We start from the raw sequence: 18101 nt of genomic DNA on the forward strand, positions 1-18101 counted from the left end.
ATCTTTAATCTTCATGGTGTCAAACTGTAAAATAAACTTATTTTGTGGGGTTGTAGGGTTACAGACTTTCTCCTTCAGCTCAAAGAAATCTTCACAGGACTGTGTTTACATCCTAAAAAGAAAAACCTGAGCCAGCCTTAATGCAATATCCTGAGCTGCTCCTGCACATAAGTGTGTGTGTGTGTGTGTGTGTGTGTGTGTGTGTGTGTGTGTGTGTGGAGGGGGGGGCTGACTCCTGGAGAAATCCGATCCTGCAATGGGCCCTTTAAAGGAATATGGGATGAGTCTGTTGAATGGAGCTCAGAGTGAGTTGAGTCCCACTGAAGTCTGCGCTCCAGAGAAAGCCCAAGGACAGCAGGAGCGACACAGGAGACATGAGACACTGAACAAAAACCACCCAGATGAATGAGGAATGAAAAGCGGAGAGAAGGTCGACGGACTGAGGGAGAAGAAGTTATGAGCCGGATTGCGACGAATTACCGGGGAAGGTGTCCGTGAGCGGAGAAAGCCGACTGAAGGGAGGTGGGGGGTGGGAGAGAGAGAGAGAGAGAGAGAGAGAGAGAGAGAGAGAGACAACAAAGTCACAAGGTAAAGTAACTGTGAAAGACTCCGCTTTTGAACCGATTTATCTCTTTGCTTCCACCATATCACTGTGGTTGTTGTTGTTTTTTTAATGCAGATGCTAAAGGATAAACTTTACGCAGACGCAGAAGGTTGTTTGGGAAATAAAAAAAAAAAAAGCCGCAGCTGCAGTATTTTGAGAGATGACTGAAGTCTGGTTGAATCACTTCTTTTTTTCGCTGACCGACGGTTTTACGGTCGCTGCTGTTATACTAAGCTGTGCGCGTCTTGCACACCTGTTCCTTGTGGCCTTTTTTTGGACCAAATTCTGGCCACTGCTTGTCCTTGGAGTAGCTCTAAAAAGCTTTATTAAAGCTATATCGGGTCTGTATGTGAACCTTGGTTGCATTTGCATGACTCTAGAGGAAAACTGAACTGTCTTCCACACGTGCACTCTTTTCCTTATTATCATTATGCACATCTGGAGAAGTCATGATGGTCCATACATCAATCTGACCCCTCCAGCAGCAAGCCATTGCTGTTACTGGACACCTTCTTAAGCTACTACATGACCAGAGGATATATATTATGTCTCACAATGTATGGTTACTATAACTCATGCTTTTTTTTTTTTTTGGTCCAGAGACAAAGCCTTTCTCCATGCCCTGCAGTGCTGCAGGAGAGTCGAGGCTTTTTAAGTGTGTGTGCAGGACAGAGGAGCAGCAGAGGTAGATGTTTACACCTCAGTACAGAAGAATGTCAGGGCCTGTATTTAAGGCTGAGACTGATAATGAGTGTGGTCAGTTCGCTGAGGCCTGTCATTAACCTGAGCCGACAGAGAGCTGCGAGTTTGCTTGCTGGCAAAAAAAGGTAGGAGGAGAGGATGTAGAGGGAAGGAAGGAAGGAAGGAAGGAAGGAGGGAGGGAGGGAAGAGGAGGGTGTGAAAGGTGCTGCAGGAGGAGAGGGAAGGAGGATGGAAAGTGAGAGGTGTTGGAGGAGGAGGGGTGAGGCAGATAGAAAAAGAGGAGTAAGACAAGATGGATAAGATGATAAATGTGAGGAGGATAAACATGAGGTATATTCATGATTCAAAAAGTAGGCTGAAGACTCGCATTGGCTTCTGCAGTGCTTTAAATGTCTAATTTGAGTAATTGCTCAGTTAAAATGGCCTTTTGAGTCTGAATGATCACAAGTTAACGATAAAAAGTAGGGCAAATGCTGTTATTTATAAAGTTTAAAACACTCTGCACCAAACAAGAATAATGTCAAAAGGTTAAGAAACGTGTAGCTGCACTGAAGATCCCCCCCCCCTTTATTTATAGGACTTCATCCCAGCTGTAGCTCTAAAATGGGACCAGAGTAGTGAGGCACTAATTTAAACAAAAGTGTGAGGCCCCCTTGACCGGATGGGAGTCGACAGAGGTCCCCTTTGTTAAACATATGGGGCCGCAGAGGAGAAGATAAGGCAATATTTAACACACCCACACTTGACTCCTCGTGCTCTCAGATAATTTGTCTTTGTCTCCTTTTGTACACACAGAGATCTGCCACGCTGACACAAATCTGCAGCGACTGACCCACATTCACACGCATGCTCCTGTTTGATAGAAGTCTTTTTTATTTGAAGGGGTTGAGGGTTGAGCAAGGGGGGCGGGGGTTACATGCCAAAAATGTGGGGAAGCCAAGTTGGACCTCGGTAGAGACAACAACAGCGGGGATTTGAAATGTCTGGTGGGGATGATATCACTGAACCACCTAATCACTTACATCACCGCAGCTGCATGCTCAGCAGTGTGTCAGCGTGTGTGTGTGTGTGTGTGTGTGCACATGTGTCTGTTTCCAATCTATTTCTGTGTGTATCTCCATCTGTGTCTGTCTGTGCCTCTGGTAAGCGAGCGCTGAGGAGTTACGACCGGCCGGGGGAGAGTGTGTTTGAACGTGTGGTGATTGAGGAGGTTCTAGTCAATGCAAAGGACTGACTTTGAGACTTGTGCTCCATGCATCCTTTTAAAGAGCAGCACACACCCTCAGAGCTTCGACTGAGAAAAGGTGCAGCCCCAACAATCAGCCACACAGAAACACCACACACACTGTCCCATCCAAACAATGTTCTAATGATCTCTGATAGCTTCCACATTTTGAATAAAAACTCTCCTCGCTGGATATCAGATCTCACTCAGTCTCAGGAATAGTGCAGTATAACTGTCAGTGTAGTCAGTGGAAAGCAGTTGCCGGTGATGGCAGCCGTAGAAACGATCCTGCTGGGATCGTTGCGGTGGCGTTTCCATTCAGTCGTCTTCCCCAGTGTTTGCTCTGGCTGCGGCTGCGTGCAAGTTCTCACAGCTAGATGGAAGTAGAGAAGCTCCCAGGGCCTTCTTGTCTGTCTGCAGCCAGGAGAGGGCTCACCATTCTGGGCTTGTGCTCCCCCATGCACCTCCCCACCCGCCCGCTCTGGGTGGCCCGCATGTTACCAAACATGGATCTACCATACAGATCCTGGAAAGCTTGTTTTTGTTGTCTTGGCTTTTTTTTTTTCAGCCCCCCCCTCCTTCCACCTGAAAGTTTCCAGCATTGGTATGATATACCAGACAGATAGAGAAGATCCTGTAGCGGAGAGTAGCATTTATCAGATCGTATATAACAGCAGGACTCAGTGGAAAACTGTCTTCTGTAAACCATCCCACAATGGAGGGTTATGCTCATGCAGAAGTAGAAAATGACTCCAGTTTAAATCTTAGCTGTAACAAAAGCTACGTTACTCCCACACACACAGTGAAAAATGACCTCATTCTTGACAGGCTGGTGATGCAGGGTTGATTTTATCCTTCTGCACACCGATTGCACAGAGGAGATGTGGCCTTTTGTAACCTCTGGTTGCCTTCCTTTCCTCTTCTTGCTCATGAGAAAGTTTGGCTTTACACTTGCTGATTATTCAGTTGGGTTCCTGGCACCGGTTGGCATGAACTGTAACAACCCCACTTACTTCCAACAAGCAGGGAGTGTTAAAGGAATTGTTCCGGGGAGAATTTGCATGGTAGTGCTGAGAGTGTTTAACCATCAAATGGCTTGTTTGCACCCAGCTGTTAGCTCTCCCGGAGGAGGGCCTGGCCTCGTCTGTCCTGGCTTGCCCCAGTGTGGCGCAGCAGGGCTTATTCAAGCGGTCTGATTTCCCCTCTTCCCCACGCCGGCATCCTGCTTTACTTGACCTTCATACTCTCCAGTCTGCCCCGCAGAGAGAGGGAGACGTCGGTAGCCGGACCTTGACTGTCCAGCCTCGGGTACAGCGGTCGGCTGGCAAAACCTCCACATGCATGACTTCTGTAATTTGTTTGCTAGGCCTGTATTTATGAGCATGCTAATTGTAGGGAGTGCCATGGTGCAGTTATAGTCGCTGGACTTTGAACGTCTGCTGTTCTGCTGACGGTGTCTGGCTGCACTTTGAGTCTGTCTGTCTGAATACTGCTTAAGCTTTTAACTTCAGTAAACTTCATTTTCTTTCTTTACTAAATGATATGCACACTTTCACTCGAAATCACACACATCTCAACATCCTCACTGAGCTCTTGTGAGTTATAACCGCAAAGCTGATTGTTATGGCAGCTTTTATCTCAGCATAATCAGAATTTTATTGAGTTCGCACAGTGGGGACTTAACCTTTGTGAATGAGTGTCCGTTCAGAGAAAAATAATCACTAGTCAATCCTCCTCAGGTAAAAATAACCTCAGCGCCCCAGTTTCCCACATTCAGCGCTCGGCCCATTCATTCTCACACATTCTTTCCTCCTTTCTTTTGCTGAGGCGAGCTGACGGCCCCCCTCTCTAGCTGTGATGGGACTGTCATGCAGAAAGACACTATTGTGCTGCGCAGGATCCCGTTTCAGTCTTGCCTTGTAATTAAGAAGGGATTGCATGGCTAGGGAGTTGCGGCTGGGAGTAGGGGGGAGACCAGGGGATTGGGTTAGTAGGTAATTTGGCTAAAAAGCAGAGCGCTGACCTGCTTTGTAGCTGGCAGGCCTGGGAGCCGGCACGCATGAACCCAACTCCCCCGCTGACACACAGCCTCCCTGCTGAGGTTTTGTTCAGTGTGTGTGGGCATGTGGAGAGAGTGCGGACGAGAAGGAAAGAAAGGTTGCGGCTGTGGCAGTCTCTCCAAGCTGTGTGTTATGTGTATGGATGTATGTATGTTGCTCTGCGATAACGTGAGCAACACCGAAAGTGAGAGTAAGCTTTTACTGAACTCATGTCATTGCGGACTCATCATTAGGGTTTGCTCTACCCATGTTTCCTCAGTGAATCATGGGAAGTGTGGTCAGTAAAGAGCATATGTAGAGGTTAAGTCACTTTTTTCTCCTCTTGTGCTGTAAATGAAAACAGAAGCTGGACTGCTTGAGGAAATGCCATCAAAGGGTTGTGTGTGCACCCCATTAGGTCTCATATTTGCCTTATTACTGTGAGCTGGAAAAGATTTAGATTCAAGTTAAATTTGACTAATCACTAAGAACAAAGGTTCTACTTTCACAATTGTTTGTCCAATACACGCAATTCCAATCAGACAAACTGTATATGTGCTGAGCAGATTTGTGCTTTCTGTCTTTCCAGTGCAGTCTGAGTTCAGAGGCAGAGCTCTGAATCCTCGCCATGGCAGACGTGCTGGAGAGCGGTGGCGGCGGGTCAGGAGCCGTCAGAGTGGCCAGCGTGGATTGGCAGAAACGCTGCATCGCTCTGGAAATGCAGCTACTGAGGTTCCGGCTCCAGGCGGGGAAAATCCGAGAGCTGCTGGCAGAGAAGGTAAGAGAGAAAATCATCATGTGTGCTAAAGCAAACAGTTCATCTGATAAGGATTTTAGTTTTCCAACGACAACTTCCCTGATGTTTCTGTTTTTCACAAGTTAAAACTTATGTAACCTATAATTGAAGTGTTAACTAAGAGGAGACTTTACATATTAATAAATTAAAACAGGTCACACTAAACAAACTAGTTCTTATGTATTAACTAGTTGCTACTAAATATTTACACCCGGAGACTTCCAACCAAATAGCTTAACTGACAAAGCTAACGTAATATGAGCTTTTGTATGAATGGAATCATAAAACATTTGGATATTTCCCACAAATGTTTAACTACATACAATCAGCTTTAAAATAGATTTTAGATACATATTTCTTTATGTATATAAACACTAACATTTATAGAGGAATGAAGTTTAATATGTAATTTGCCTTAAAACTGTTATTTTTGGAAGTTATGTCACAGCTTATGATTTTATGATGACTTCCTGTTTACAAAGTTGATTGTTTTTTTTAAAGAATAATTTAGGGGGCATTTCACATCTCCACAAAGTTTGGCTGCTAAACCACCAGAGCAGCAGTAATGGATTAATGAATAGCTGAAGCAACCCAATCATGATGAGAGTACTTTACAATTTACCTCAAAAACTTTAAGGTCTATGTGCAAAAAAGAGCAGCCCATATGTCACTGTCTTCTTGAAACTACCTCCAGCTACTCCTGGGGGAACGAAACATTCCTAAGCCAGATGGGAAATGTAGTTTGTCCAAGGTGTATTGAGTCCAGTTTGTTCTCAAAAACGTAAATTGTGCTCGCGCTCTCATCCTTGGCTTCACAACCTTGAGGCTGTGAGAGCTTGAGACTGTAGCCGGGAGTCAGAACAGAGACTGGCCAGTAAATTTACAGATTTCTCTCTGTTGCCATGGTAACAAACAACCAATACACCTAAAGCGCCAAAAAGTCAGGGTGTGTATGTGGCGTGTTTATCATAAAACACTTAGATTAGTGGGGTAGGTGATTTAGATTCTTTTATAGGAGTGAAGGATGGGAGTGAACTGGATTTTCGGTTAAACTACAGCATGTGTCACATGTTTGAACTGGTGATTTGACTCTGATTTGGTATAAATAATGCAAAAATGAACTGAATCTGTGGCTGTTTAAACTTGGGCCACTTTCATCTGCTAAACAAGCCATGCCACAAGATATTCTGTCCAAACACTGCACAGATGCCACCGCTTCATCGTCATATTCTTCTTCTCCTTCTTCTTCTGGCAGTGTTTTTTAAGTGTTTGCTGCATGAGGAGTCAATTAAAGCATGTGAATCAGTTAGAAATACAGGTGTGGATGATTGTATGTTTATGTGCGTGCATAAAGACAGATGAGATTACTCAGCTTATTTGGTAAACATTCTGTTCACTCACTCTGTGTCATCAGAGGTTGGCTTCAGTTTCAGCCAAGATGAATATTTAACATTTAACTCATCACTCCTGGTGCTTCCCCTCAAGTTTTTGGGGAAATAACCGCCAGCCAAAAGCTTGTAAAGTAGTGGCTGTTGTAAAGCCCGACTACCAGACACTTTGGAAAGTAATCAGCTGTCATCAGGAGATTCAGCTCTCTTCTGAAGATTTGTTGGTGAACGAGTGGAAGTGTTTGGATTAGAGGAAGGAGGAGTGAAACCGCTCTCCTGTCTTGACTTTTCTACAGTTTTCATTCGGTTTCTTTGCAGCTTCACAAGTTCTTTTATAGACTCAAAGTGTCACAGTGGTAGGCTTTCTGTATCATCTCTAATTCTGGAGTGCTAGAGTGGTTTATTCTGTCAGTCAGCAGGATGTTTACAGTCCAAACATGACCCGGAGTCTGATAAGAGCAGGACGACTCCCTGCTGTGTCTTCTGTCCGGTTCTGTCGGACCTCCAGCTCGTCTGTGAGAAAGTCATTAAGGGTCCTTTCGCTACAATAATCTTTGAGGAGTCAATCAAAAGATTCATGATATATTAAAAGATACATGTGGTGATATTGTACATTTTTGTTATTGTCAACAATCCCACAAAAAGACTAAAAAACTATTAAAGAAACTATCAATTAAAGCCTGGTCAATATGGGATTTTTGAGACCGATACCAATTTTTAAAGGGCGAAATCCAAAGATTACTGAAATGGTGGCTGATACAGTGATTTTTTTTCTTTTTTAAGTAGATTGTGCACTTATATGAACATGCAAGGGTGCTCAGAAGGTCAAATACATTAATTAAAATATGAAATGTAATATTCTTTAACATATTAAATTAACACATACTTTGTCAACCAATTCTATTGCTGAGAGCTGCTTCCTCTCTCTTACTCTGTTCTGTTTGCCTCAATATTATCAATACTACCAGCACCTTTTCTGCATTATAAACTTGAAAAATCAATCAATCAAATGTTGTCCTCTTACTACATAGCTAGCTAGCAACAGCAATGTTAGTTTATTAAGTCAGTGTTTAGCAAACTTTTTCCAACATCTACCTCCTAAGAATTATTCTGAATGACGTTAAAATACAGTATTTTGGAGCCACGAGTGTTTTTTAACCACTTTTACCTCAACTCGCCATCACATTTTAGCTCATAACTAATCGTGGATGTACTCGTGTGCTACGTGCATGAGCGAGACTGCAGAGCAGGCTGACATCAAAAACACACAAAAAAATTACAGGAAAGGATATTATTATATAAATTTGAACTAAGTAGTCTGATCAGAAACACTGAAATCAGCATATTTCTTTGATGTTAACTGTTGAATGAGTAGGATGATGTCAGAGTTAATGAATGAAGTAAAAGGAAATGGCAATTCAGCCTAATTATCAGGCTAATGAGGACGGGGAATTTAGTTTATTTTGGATCAGTCCTACTGTACAGACACTGGCGCACCAAATGAGTATTAATCTGCAGCTGAAAATAGTCCCCACAAATTCTCTATTTCCTCCAGTAACATTTACTGAATACGAGAGTGCAGCCTACTCCCTTTTTTTTAAAATGATCTTTTAATTTGCGAACTGTTTCTAACGATTTGCATCTTCATTAGGACAAAGAGGGCTTGGGGCCACAAACAGGGTACGTCTGCATGTATTGTACTGAGAAGTGGGTGGATTTTCAACACATTGTTATAAAAAGATATAGAATAATACCAACGTTTTCCCTTAACTGCTAATCGAGCCATTAGTAGCAACTGACCTTACCTTATTAAAGCGTGGTACCCACACACACACACACAGACACACTTACTATCAGCTTCAAGGTAAGTTCAGGCTTTCGGAAAATGGACTAATTACTGTCTCTCTCTCTCTCTCTCTCTCTCTCTCTCTCTCTCTCTCTCTCTCTCTCTCTCTCTCTCATAAAAACACACACATTAATACCCAACATACACAGTATTTATTGTTAAATGTTCTTTTTGGCCATGTTTCAAAGAAAAGGAGGCTAGTTAATCTCTCACTTTTTTCTCTCACTCCTTCTCTTATAAACATACATGCATCCCACCCTCTGACACACACACAAACACACACATTACTGAGCGGGGAGTTTTAAGTGGAGGCCCGTGTTGCTGAGTGTGTTTTTCTGAGTTTTTTTCTGTATGGTTGGAGAGCTGGCTGGAGATGGGGGGGGGTTGCTGAGTGACTACCATTCCGTCATGTTATTGCTGTTTGGAAAGTCTGCTTCACGCTCTTCATCTCCTCTCTTGCCAAGTTAGGAGTGTTTTACGCATTGACCCACTTTGGTATGGAAAAACATGGAAAAAAAAAAAAAAGTTGACGTGGTTGCCTGTGACATGGCATTTATCCCCAGAGGCTGACTACGAGTGAGGGAGAAGGGTGAGAGGGAGAGAGAGAGAGAGAGAGAGAGAGAGAGAGAGAGAGAGAGTGGGGAGAAGGAGATGCCCCATTTGCCTTGTGAGGAGTGTAACAAGTACTCCATTTAAGAGTTTTTACTGCAGATTAGGAAAGTGCAATCGGCAGCTGTCAGCTGGTGGCCCATAAAAACAGAAACTTCATACAGAAAGAACTGGAAGAGACTGTGAAGTGACTAGGAGAGAATATAACATGTTTGACACAACTTTATAACTGAATAATTTAGCCTAAAGAGTTCACAATACTACAGACATCGTCAGGGATTGACCTTCAGGAGAAGACGTTTACAAGAGCTTGATATCAAAATCCTTACTGAGGCTGCTGGGAAACAGACAATTGAGTTTCAAATATATTTACTTGGCTGTCCCAGAATATAGAAATACCTCATTCAGAGGAATTTTTAAATTGGGTGGTATTCCCACTTCAAGGTTTCCTTTCATTACTCGGATAATCTAATACTGAACAAATTAGATTAATCTCTTCCATAAGCCTCACGTGGCTCGAGGGGCAAAAAAAACGCAGTTATTTGACTCCGGCCGGTGGTATCAGTCAGCGAGGATGGCTGCGGGAAGGTCACTAGGTTCGCAGTTGTGTGCATAAACATTTATTTTCATGAGAGGATTTGTTTGGATCAGCTTTTTCTAATAGATCAACTGCCTCAGTCTGTTAAGGTTGCCTATATTTAACCCTGTGAGAGTTAGGAGCTAGTTTTATGCATTTGTCTTGTGTTTTCCCTGTTTTCTTTATCAGCTTTCTCTTTCTCTTTTGTCTCCATATCTTAATGATTAAAGTGGATTTAATAGATAATCACTGAGGCATTAAAAGGAGTACAGCATTTCATATTAAGTGCTGATGTCCCACGTAGTATTCACACCGTGTGATGCCTTTATTTAACTCTTTCTCTACCAGTGCCTTTTCTCTCTTTCCCTTATCTGTCCACTCTCTTTCCCCCTCTTTTCTACAGGGGTTTTAACATGTAATGATTAAGCCGAAGTCATTGCTACCATCAGCTGTGCACAATAATTTAATGATTAATGATTAATGTGGAGAGGCAGGCGGCGCACTCAGTGAACTGATATTTCACAGCGAAACCAATATTTGACGACTCCTCTACCTTCTCTGCCGTTTTCAGATCCTGATCCCGTGGACGGTGTAAAGACATAGAGAGGAGGCAGGACAATCCAATCTAGGGGATCAGATCTTTAATCTCTTGTCAGTTAGTTTCTGGCAGTAACAGTAAACAGATATTTAACTGTGACAGATCTGTTAGCTGTCTGGGAAGCAGATGATCTGCCCTCTTCTTATCTCCACCTCCCTGGATATTATCTGATCCTCTGGAATCCATACTGAGGCGGAGAGGGCCAACGCTCTGCTTTACTCTGTCATCCACTCTCATTTTCAGTTATAGTTTGAGCTAAAAGGCGCACAGATAAGGACAAGCAACAGTGCATTAGTCTTTCACTACTCTTGAGGATGCCTATAAACCTGTATTATGCTAACGGAAGATTTAAATCATTAAAATGGGTCTAAAAAAGGCTAAATAAGTTCCTAAAACTGCTGGACATTGTAGTTTTCAGCAACAGTTACTCAAACAAGAGTCAGTTCGTTGAGGACTAGTTTTAGGTACAGATTTGATGCTCTATTGAGTATTTAAGACAGCAGGACTGCAAATAAACTGTAAAAACAACAATGATCTGTTGTTTGGTTCACAGATAATACTCGTTAGTAAGAATACGGAATATCAAGAAACTCATTAAAGTCTGGCGATATAGATGCAACTCAAGCTGTTAATACAAAGCTTTACGAAACCTGACTCCCACCTCATCCATTTTCAGCCTTGTCAGCAGCAGAAGTTGGTGTGTTGCACCGTGGCTTGACAGATGCTGGATTGAAGACATAGTTTTCTCACGCCTGCTCAGTGACTCAGGCCGCAACAGTTGGACTCTGCAGTGACTAAACGGACAGAGACAGACGGAGAGATAAACCGACAGCACCACCTTACACTGTCTGTATCCATATCTGATAGCGTTAAGGCTAAAGAAGCCAGTTTACAATCAGGTCACCCATTGATTGCTCAGAAACTCCAGGAACTCCAGTCAGAGATGTTATGTAACGGTGAATCCCAACTGTTGGTAACTTCTGAGTTTAGTTTGCAAGCAGAGAAATTTAAACATGTAGATAATAAGAAAGAAAAATAGTTTGCTAAAAGTAAAGGATAAACAGTTAAATATTTGATAAATGGTGAAATAGCTAAAAATAAATAGCTGATAGGTTGAAAGCTAAAACTGATAAACTTAAAATATTTATATCACAGTTTTGGATAAATGGTGAAAATGAATACAATTTTAGGGAATGGATAAAAATGATAAATGAACAGTTACAATAGTGAGCTAAAAGTATTTGGATATGGTGAAATCACTAAAAGAATATCCAGTTTAAAGCATTAGCTAACAGGAAGTAATAGATAAAAGTAGTTAACTAATGGATAAATAGTTAAAATAGATGGCTAAAAATAACGTTAATTAATATACAGCTCCTATTGGATAATGGATATAAATGGCTGAAATAGTTGGCTAAAAAGTAACGAAACAGTTAAGACCCAAAATCATTTGAAACATGACAGGTGGTCTTAATAAAGTGGTTCTTAAGTTCATCTGAGAGGGCCGTGTCAGTACGTCTTTCCTCTTTCCTCCACACAGCTGCAATAAATGCCCTTAAGGAAACCACTTGAACCCCAGAGATGCTAAAGCGTCTCTCTGCATACACGCTGGTAGAACTGATATCCACCATTTGTCCTTTTGAATCTAAGCGACTTGAAAGACGTATCCAATGCCTTGTGCTCAGTACTATGACTGTAAGCCTAGCTCCTTGTATATTCACACACACCTCCAGTTAATGGTCCTGCTTCAGCTTCACACTCACACTTTAAACTCACAACTCAACATCCAACCACCTCCACCTCCTGACCTCTATATTGTCCTCAGACTGGATGTGGCAGGTTTTGAGGCTGTAGGATGACTCCTTCTGATGACCGCTCCTCACATCTGTTCTACATTTTGACCTCTGAAGTACTTTATATTCACTTAAAAGTGCTGGCTTGCCTCTCGTTTTGAATGGAGGACTCTGTGCTGTTTGCTCTTTGGCTCTAGCTCGGTAAAGCCTTTGACTCACTGTGAACGCTTCTGACCTTGAGGTGAAGCGTCATCTCACCACTAACCATCAACATGCGCTCTGGCTTTAGTGAGTGTTAATCTGGCTGTGAGGAAGCGTTCAGATGTTGTGAGTGGTGGTGGATTCTGGGAATCAGGCGGCCTTTATGGAGCTGACGAGAAAGGGAAACAGAAAGAAACAAAGGGGAAGGGAAACAAAGATGACGGGAGGAATTCAGAATGCATCTCTCAGGCAGAGTGAATCCATTAGCATGTTTGTTCTCCTTTCACATGGGTCACTGAACTCAGAAGTAAGGGTCGAACTTGTGTGTGCGCGCAAGCATTTAGGAGTATTTTGTATATGCACTTGTATATGTGTGTGTGTGGCTTGCAGAGAGACAGGGGACTTGCAGATGCGTGCATACTTGCAGCATGGACAGTGTTTGTCTTTGAAAGCATGAGTATGCATGCTTGCACAAAAGGTGACGCAAGCTTGTGCACACACGCGGTGGCATTCTTCTATCACGCTGCTGTTTGACCAGCGGTAGTAGTGTGAAAGAAGTTCAGCCTCCTCTGAGGGCCTCTCTGCTGGCTCTACAGTTTGTCTGTGCCCTTCTGCGTAAAGTGCCACTCGTTATAAATGATTGGATTTTACAGAAGATTATCCTTCATGTGCTTCCTCTTCTCTCTGACTTGGCTGATGCTTGACCCTCTCAACCACTTTTATTCTTCCGTTATTATTCAGAAAGATTTTCTTGATTAGGATTGTTTTCCTAGCACAGTTGCTTCCCACTACATTAATCATCTAAACGTCTTCACTATGGCAATAGTGATTATGAAGGATTAAGTGTGTCTGTGTGCATCTTTAGGTGTGTGTTTGTGTAGGCAGATTCTGGCTTGGTGGTCTGTCTAATAGGGCCTTTTGTGGCAGGTTATATGACATGTCTTGCCAGAACTTGTTGCCCTGGGCTGCTGTAGATGTTTTCTTTCTTTAAATTAAGTGTAACTCTTGAGGATTTGCTGATGTGTGTTCAGAGCCATTGTAACTTCTTTTGTCTCTATTCCAGATGCAGGAGCTGGAGCAGAGGGTGACGGAGGCTGACCAGCGGGCTGAGAGTGCTGAGAAACAGGTAGAAGGGCAGCTGTCATCCTTTTGACCGCAGCCTACGAAATATGAAATGTTAATTTGGCCTGAATCACCAAAAAGAAGTCCAACAGGGCCAGAAACATGAACAGGTTTTCAACAAACCCCCAGGCTGAACTTATCTGGAGAAATAATATGCAGGCGAATTGTAAGATTATTTCCGAACTGTGTGTTGTTACAGACAAACTTGAACCAAGTTCAGCTTTGAAAGCCCTAAGCACTTGCACCAAAGCTCTCTGATCATGCATTTAGCTGTTGTTTTGGGAGGGTTGCACTTTCAGTTTTTGATGACATTTACTTGCTGTTGCCTCACACAGAATAATTACTGACTTGTTTTTGGTGTTTATACACTAATGAAAACATACATATGAATAATATATTCCATTTCTGACAATAGATCCTCCTAAATGTTGCAAACTGGACCTTTAACTTGTTTGCTTTTGTGGTGCTTTCAATTGCATCTCACTGTCTTTCTCAGCATTTAGAGTTTGCTCAATTTGTGTTTGAGCAAAGCTTCATGCGCTGAGAAAATCCATCTGCTAAGAAAGGTTGTGATTTGCGGTTGAAAGCTCTGGAAGAAGCTAGTAAGTGATCCTTGAATTAAGATTTTTCTGTCAAACTACAAGATCAAGAATGAACTTTCATGCTCAACATTGACTGATGTAAGAAGAAATCCTAAAATTGGGCTCTGCAAAGTCTCATAGTCAGCTGGATTTCGTGCTTTTTGTTGGACTTGTAACCACTAAGTAGGAGTCAAGCTTTGATGGGACTTAACAAAAGGAGAGTGTGGTTTGAGGAAAAGAAACCTCATACTGTACATATGACACATACTCTGTCTCTCTTGCTGTTGTGTTTAATCTCAGATTTGCTGTCATTACTTGCTGCTCCAGGTGTTTTCTGTAGGTGGTAATTTAATGGTGCCCTTTCTTTAAAAAACAAGAAATACCTAAGGGCTTAGAAAGCTTTTTCTCCTCAGAGCTTGCAAAAAGTATCCACAGTGTTTTCTTCTTGGCTTTGCATGGTGCCCATCAAATCTAAACAAACCATGCAAATTTGAGCTGCCTTTTGGCCGTGCTTACGCGTTCACTCCTCTAATTATTCATTTCAGATCCATGTCATGGAAGAAAAGCTGAAGTCTGCAAACATACAACCCAGCGAATCAGAGAGCTCGTTGTACAGGAAGTATCAAGACCTCACCAGTCAGGTTCAAGAAAAAGATGCTGTGATAAAGAGATTAGAGATACAGCTGGAAAAACAGGTATGGACGGACCCATCAGATAAAGAACAGAAATGTCCATTTATGTTCATAAAATGTAGTTTGAAATAATCCACAAACCCTGTTTTCTCTGACTGCAGATCTTAGTCAGAGCCCAGGAGGCAAAAATTATTGAGGAGAAGGCTGCCAAGATTAAAGACTGGGTCACCTTTAAGCTTAGAGAGGTAAGCTCAAGTATGTATAGATAGACCTCTGACTGAAGTAAGAGCCTCTGGGAAAGCCCTCACCCTGCTGAGAGACATTATCTGTAGCAACAAGAGATGCTTATGATTCAAAGTGTATTATCTACAGATGTTTGTACAGTTTAGTCTTATCTGCAATTTAGATATAAATGATGACCCATGTATCTCTGTAACTAAGCTGTTTTAAGAGGCATTGCACATCAGCTTTAAAATCATGTTTAAACTATAACAGGTGTATATGATTGTTGTTTAAGATATATATGTCTTTCCCTTTCATTTATAACTATATGCATATGACAGACAAAACAAAAAAAAAACCAACAGGACCAAGAAAAACAGACAAACAAACGGGTGGATCGAGGGCAGAGAGTGCAGAGTACAGTCAGTTACAACCAGCATCTTAGTTACCGACAACAATGGCAAAAGAAAAGGGACACATCAACTCCATGTCAGCTCAAATCAAACATCACGTTCATGTAATTTCTGCTTACAATTAACAAACAATACACTATTATTCACTGGTTGTCCTACTTAAGAGACAAAAAGAAAAAAAATATCAAAACTGCATTGACAAAACCACCAGCATGTGTGTTTTAATGGGATGTGGTATATTTAAAAATGACCTGATTGAAGATATGTACGTACTTCGTTGCAGATGGAGCAAGAGAACCAGCAGCTGAAAATGGCCAACCTGAAGCAGACAGAGCAAATAATGTTGCTGCAGGACAAATTACAAGGTGAATACAAAACAATTAGAGGTTGTAATGCTTTCATTTTATGTCTTTTTAGGCATAATTTCAACAAACGTGCGTGTAAATGTGTAACAATTTAATACATTTAAATGTGTGATTGAGTCACTGAGACCTGCTAAACTAACTACTGTTAGCAGGAGTTAAGCTGGTTTAACCTGATTTAGCTGCTGCCTTAATAACCATGTCAGTTTATAAAAATGCATATTTTCAAATTACAGAAACGCTAGAAACCAATAGGTAAATTTAGTTTTAGATAAGGCTAAAAAGGCTTTCACTAGATACAGCGCTCTTGCTTGAGCTGTTGCTTTGGTAACACTTACTGCAATTTGACTTTGTTTGTGTTGTTACTGCAAAATTAGAAAGCTGTTTTCACAGAAATTACACATCCATATGGTGATTTTGACCAAATTACTGCGTTGGCAGTGCAGAGAAACACAGGTTTTTTTTTTCCAATTCGTGCACTGTATATGAATATTTTCCCCCTGGGATTATTAAAGTATTTCTGATTCTGATTCTGATTCTGATTCTTGCATATTAGATTGTACATTTCTATGTCCTAACAGTATTTTGTTCACAGCAGTACATTAAAAGGTCACGTAGACAAGTAGGGAATTGATGTATCTGTTATATATATATAAACAGCACTGTATATCTTCCCACAGCTCCCGTGGGAAAGAGACTGAGTTACTGGTGTTGTCTTTCCGCTCCAGCTCTCTTAGAGAAACCTGCATCCTCTGGATCCCCTGCCACCTCCCCTGTAATGGATACCCACCTGGTGCCCAGCAGTCCGCTGTTTCCTCCCAGCTGCCCCGGCACACCACCTGCCCAAGATGACAGCTGGAGACAGACGGGTCCCCGCGGAGCCGCCTCTAATAGCAAGACCTCGCCAGGTGTGCTTTCCTTAATTTATATTATCTTGGGATGAGTTGAAGGAAACTTTTGAAGCAAAGAGGAATGTCTTTAATTCAGGTCTGGCTGATCACACAACTGTTGGTAGCCTCACCAAAATCCAGTCTGCAAACAGTATATCTAAAACTGCTCATTCTTCTTTAGAGTTGGGTATCATGTGTTCAAATACCTAAATAATTTTTTTTATTTTCTATTTTTTTAATAAATTGTTTGTTTATGGTAACTAATAACTTTACTTTTCTTGTTTTGCCATTATTTTTATTTAAGTTCTTCTGTGCGCAAGATTTTGCTAGAAAATTAAATGTACTGCTCAGAAACAATGCGTCATGGTAGTGATTTTAAAATGAGGAAATAATCCAGCATTTTTCAATATATTTATATATTATTTGTGACTGTTGCTTCAAGGAAGACTCCACCAAAAAAAAAAAATCTATTTTATGAGTAGCAAATGTTTACTTACTGTCATCTTAAAGATGGCTATTTAAAAGCTCCTTTGTGGAGAATTGCACTTTAAATTGGAGCAAAAGAACCCAAAACACATCAAATTGCCCGTAAACTTTTCAACCTACCTCTAATTCATATGTTCTTCATGCTCTTATTCTAGTTCCTCCAGATCATTATATACACAATCTCTGTGTAGTCCTTTAACATCAGGTCCTCCATGGTATGCAGGCTTTCTCCAATGTTATTAATCTCTCTTCAGATGTGAAAAGGACTCCTGAACACTCCAGTAAAGGGATTTGTCTCGGAGACCTTGCAGCCCATGATGCTCTCTCTCAGGGTTGGAGCAGGGAGGGTCCTAGCAGCCCTGTTTCCATTAGTGGACCAGAGCTTCCAGTGGGCCCAGAGGGCCCGTCAGGGTGCTCTGACAGAGACAACTCCTCCGATGAGCTCAACAGCAAGTTTCGCTCTCAGTGCCTTCACTCGTCCTCTTCCTCTTCATCTTCATCCTCAGCCTATGAGATGGCCCATGGACCGAGCTCCCCAGAGTCAACCATCAGAATAACACCCAAAAGCCCGCTCCTGTCGCGCTCCCCCTCGACCAACAACCCCTTCCCGAATCCTCCGGTTCACCAGTCAGGCACAAGCATGACGTTACCCAAAGTACGGACACCGCTCACCCCCAGAGACAGCATCCAGCTGGTCAAGAAGCATTACAGCCAGCCGCAGCCCAGCCTGGACCGACTTCACCACCTCAACGTTAACATAGACATCATGACCCCATCCTCCACTTCCTCTACCCTCAAGAGCACAGGCACCTTGCCCTTCTCGCAGGTTGTGGAAGAAACAGACATTGATGACGGGCTTCCTGACAGCATGGACGGGGTGGTGGAGGGGTCGGGATCAGAGGACCCATCCAGGGATGGAGTCTCCTTTGTGGGACTCGCTGAAGAACTGGAGCGGCTGGATCCAGAAGTTCTGAAGCCACCAACGCCTCCTTTACACCGCTTCCCTTCATGGGTA

The 18101-nt window shown here is 42.3% G+C and overlaps 1 protein-coding gene across 3 annotated transcripts in view; it reads left to right on the forward strand.

The window, feature by feature from the left end:
- Positions 1 to 266: 266 nt before the first annotated feature.
- The window catches only part of plekhh1 (pleckstrin homology domain containing, family H (with MyTH4 domain) member 1), a 32849-nt gene continuing 15014 nt past the window's right edge, over positions 267 to 18101 (forward strand). Inside the window, exons 1-8 of one of the 3 annotated variants that reach the window (XM_051389315.1) lie at positions 267 to 588; positions 5160 to 5348; positions 13442 to 13504; positions 14627 to 14776; positions 14875 to 14958; positions 15632 to 15713; positions 16391 to 16618; positions 17341 to 18098. In XM_051389315.1, the coding sequence (XP_051245275.1) occupies positions 5199 to 5348; positions 13442 to 13504; positions 14627 to 14776; positions 14875 to 14958; positions 15632 to 15713; positions 16391 to 16618; positions 17341 to 18098 (1515 nt within the window). In that variant the 5' untranslated portion in view covers positions 267 to 588; positions 5160 to 5198. The remainder of the gene's footprint in view (positions 589 to 5159; positions 5349 to 13441; positions 13505 to 14626; positions 14777 to 14874; positions 14959 to 15631; positions 15714 to 16390; positions 16619 to 17340; positions 18099 to 18101) is intronic. The other 2 variants (XM_051389328.1, XM_051389323.1) reach the window with 2 other exon arrangements.

The sequence above is a fragment of the Dicentrarchus labrax genome, unplaced genomic scaffold (assembly GCF_905237075.1).
Source record: "Dicentrarchus labrax unplaced genomic scaffold, dlabrax2021, whole genome shotgun sequence".
Taxonomy (NCBI): Eukaryota; Metazoa; Chordata; class Actinopteri; family Moronidae; genus Dicentrarchus; species Dicentrarchus labrax.